The sequence below is a fragment of the Pygoscelis adeliae genome, unplaced genomic scaffold (assembly GCF_000699105.1).
Source record: "Pygoscelis adeliae isolate BGI_AS28 unplaced genomic scaffold, ASM69910v1 Scaffold124, whole genome shotgun sequence".
NCBI classification, from domain to species: domain Eukaryota; kingdom Metazoa; phylum Chordata; class Aves; order Sphenisciformes; family Spheniscidae; genus Pygoscelis; species Pygoscelis adeliae.
Window position 1 is genome coordinate 4,337,603 of NW_008824791.1, and position 3,620 is coordinate 4,341,222.

Genomic DNA, 3,620 nt, shown 5'->3' on the forward strand with positions numbered 1-3,620 from the left:
AACATATTCTTTATCTGGCACCTTTTAAACTGCAAAGACACTATCCCTATCCAGATTTAAGCAAAGATACATCTGTACATTCACTCAAGTTTATGTTAAGAAACAAAGAGTGATCTTGTGACATCACAGAAGAATGTCTTTCAGCATTTATGTCACATCCATGTGAAAGCAAAAATCTTGTGAAATCACTGTGGGTGGGTGCGCCTGTGACATGTGCCCCCGATAATTCAAGTAAGTTTTGATTCTTATTAAACCATGGTTTTCAGCATACAGATGGTACTAGTAATCTGCTTGTGATCATTGAGTCTATGTTTCTGGGCTACAATTTCTTAAATTCAGGGGTTTTCCTCACTTATTAGAGGAGGAAAGCAAGCCTTCCTGCTTTTTCAGTATCTTAGCTGGTTTATTTCTCAACTTTGAATAAACTAGCTCTTGAAGTAGGCAAACTGAAGAGAAAGATTCCAGTCAAAGACAGTTTAAAAAAAGAGAAAAACCCACCTACGTTAAGTCCTTAAATCATGGGGTTTATGCTTTTAGTCAGTGAGAGTTACCAGCTCAGCAGCCTTCAAAAGTTAGACAGAAAGCTTCTTTCAAGCGATATGACCATCCTAAGGTGTAGATTTGCCATAAACCAGGTTATTTTATCAGAGCTTAAAATTAAGCAAAGCCCATGCTCCATAGAGAATTTTAGAAACCATCTTTTACATATGCAACTTTAAGCCTCGTTCCCCAAGAAAACAAAGCTCACATGAGGTCTGCCACTTCCAGTCTTCCTCCCTCGCCCCAAGACTACCAAGTCTATTGGGCAACCCCAGCTGACCGGCTGCAGCACAGGGCCACCAAACACAGCAGGTAGCAGCAGCTGGCCCTGCAATACAAACCGCCTGCAAGCTCTGGAAGCTGTAGTTCAGTCAATGAAATGGCCAAACAATGGAAGGGATGAAAACACCCTGGCCATCTGGGTACACCGAACAATCACTATGTGCATGGCTTTGTAGGAACCGCTGTCTCCCACCCAACAAGCACGGCAAGCCAGGGGAAGGCACAGCACATGCCCAGGGGACACGGAATGAGCATGCAAGCACTGCAAGGGTGGGAGAATTAAACATACCAGTTTAATTACAATAACCAAAACCAAAAGAAACCATCATTCATTCACTTTGCCATTTACAGTCCATGCTATTCACTTCTCAAACTCACTAACTCCTCAGTCCTGTCAGGTTATCCCTGATCCCTCAGACTCCCCTGTCATCACTGCTCTCATTTCAAACAAGTGAAAGAAAAACAGCACCCTAAGGGAGGGGGATTTTCATCAAGAGGTTTTATCAGAGCTTCCTTTCTCTTGTATGGACTCTGACTATGGGCCAAAAAATATTCTTTTGTAAAACAATTACCAAATATTTATTTGGAACATACAAAGGCTTCTAGCAATTCAATGAAATGAACTCAGGGCTGCTGTGCTTTATGTATTTTTTCCAGCTAATGGAGTAGAAAAGAAAAAAAACTAAAATCCATTGTTTTGAGTCCAAGCCACAGAACAAGCCTCCCTTTCAAGCATTAAACAAGCAAGACGCTCTCAGCGTTTGTGTAGGAGGAACAGAGTCTGCACAGATATTGTCTGCTTGAATGTGGTACACAGAACGCCTTGCCGCACACAGGCAGTGGGTAGCACAGATCTGCTTAATGTAAAGAAGTCACTGTTCTAACTCACTAGCAACCCATGAGAGAACTGTAGCGAAGCAAAAGAAAAAAAAAAAATCCAACTTCTCCCTACAGTCTGGGAAGGCAGGAACTATGTATTCTTGTACAGATATTTTCAGCAAGTTTAATTTTCGTATGTCCTATTGTTGTCTCAACTTCATGTTTTTCTTTGCTCATTCTCTCCCCCTAGCCTAAAAAAAGTCCCTCACTTTATTTGCTCTTTCAGTGTGCATCGCTTCAGAAAAATTTTTCCTGCCTCTGTTGACTTACAGCATGAGACGTAAGCTCCTCAAATCTTAACGTGGTTGCTTGGAAGTGGTAGAGAGGCCATAACATTTGACATTTGTTCACCCTTAGCCCTCTACTCCTGTACTTTCACTGATATGGTGGCAGTTCCCACTACCTTGAACTCTTTGGCCTCCTCTGCCATTATAAAATCCACATGGATCATCTCCAGCTCTAGCTCTTTTCTTTCTCTTTCCACATTTGCCAGGGTTACATCCTTCTTCCAGCTCCTCCATCTATTTAAATACTTCAGTTGGAGACAGTTGAATTTTGAGTCATATTGCAGTCACACTTACCCATTGCTCCATTCCTCAAGCTTACTCAGCCTTAGCTCCTCCCAAGAGGAAGAAATTTATCACAGGACACTGTCTGAGAGAGATGAGAGCTTTAGGAACAGAAGGTCTGCAAGGTACATAGGGCAAAGATAAACATTTGCTCTCCTCCCATAGATCCTCCTTGACCCCATCACCCTGTCCAACTGCCCGTAGCCCCAATATTTCCTTCTGAATATCTCTTCTAGCCTTCAATTGCTTTAATTCGTCTTTTCAACAGAAAGATACTTCTATTTTTCTCACCTACCATCAAAACCGTTGGGAAAAAAACACTTGTGCCTCTTCAACCATCTCTTTTTCATCACTAGTGTTGTTGGAGCAGTTTTACTCCAATTACATCAACTCTGACCAGCTAAATTTTCATCCCACACACTTCAGTGAAAAGACTCCATCCTCATCTTCCTTCTCAGACAATCCTCCTATTCTTGAAATAGGACACGACACTCATACTCTTACTAACTTACTCATCTTACTACTCTTACTTACTTACTAATCTTTTCTTATTGTTCCCATCATGGATCTTCATTCTTCATCAACGCTCTCTCTATTCTCAGGTCTCTCTTTCCTCAATATCTTGTCTCAGGGATCTCATCTGCAAAACAAGTTCAGCTCCCGTCACTGCACTATCTACTCAGATCTGTGTCTCTGCTCAGGATCTGTCTCCTTACGTTCAACGGACAGTGTCAGTCTGACATCGTTGTCAATGCTAAGTTGTCAGCTCACACTAAACGGGACTAAAACAGAGCTCATGTACTCTTAACGTCACCCTTGGAGCAGTTTGGTTACCAAGAACTACGATACTTACTGGTCTGCTACTGACCATGAACTAACTATAGAAGATGTAGTACTCAACATACGCATGCCCAAAGAAAGCATTATTCATTATATAGCATCGCCACCTAATCAACTTTATTGACTTAATACTGTTTTAACTTACTTGCTGCGAATGAACAAGACTTTCCTAACTCTGAAGGTGTAGCTATCCAGTAGCTTAAGCAGATCTGAAGATGCAGAGCTTCTCGATTTCTTCATAATAATGCCAGCATGTCTGCCAGGTTACACAGAACTAGGGAAAAAGCTACATGTTTTCAGATAGTTCAGCCCTGGCCCAGCTCACAACCCCCAGGCACTGTGCCATCACTGATACTCTTAAGAGTGGCAACGACATACTGCTCTGAAATCACCCCTGTGGAAGAAGCCTTTACAGTTACCAAGCAGCAAAGTATAGGAAGATAAGGTCATTTAGAATTGATAGCAGACAAGCATTCATAACAAGAGTTTCCATCTAGTTAGTTAACCAAA

At 41.7% G+C, this 3,620-nt stretch overlaps 1 protein-coding gene across 1 annotated transcript in view; it reads right to left on the minus strand.

The window, feature by feature from the left end:
* Positions 1–2,286, minus strand: part of MPZL1 (myelin protein zero-like 1) — a 22,663-nt gene extending 20,377 nt beyond the window's left edge. Inside the window, exon 1 of the mRNA XM_009323944.1 lies at positions 2,283–2,286. Coding sequence (XP_009322219.1) covers positions 2,283–2,286 — 4 coding nt within the window. The remainder of the gene's footprint in view (positions 1–2,282) is intronic.
* Between the last annotated feature and the right edge of the window lie 1,334 nt (positions 2,287–3,620).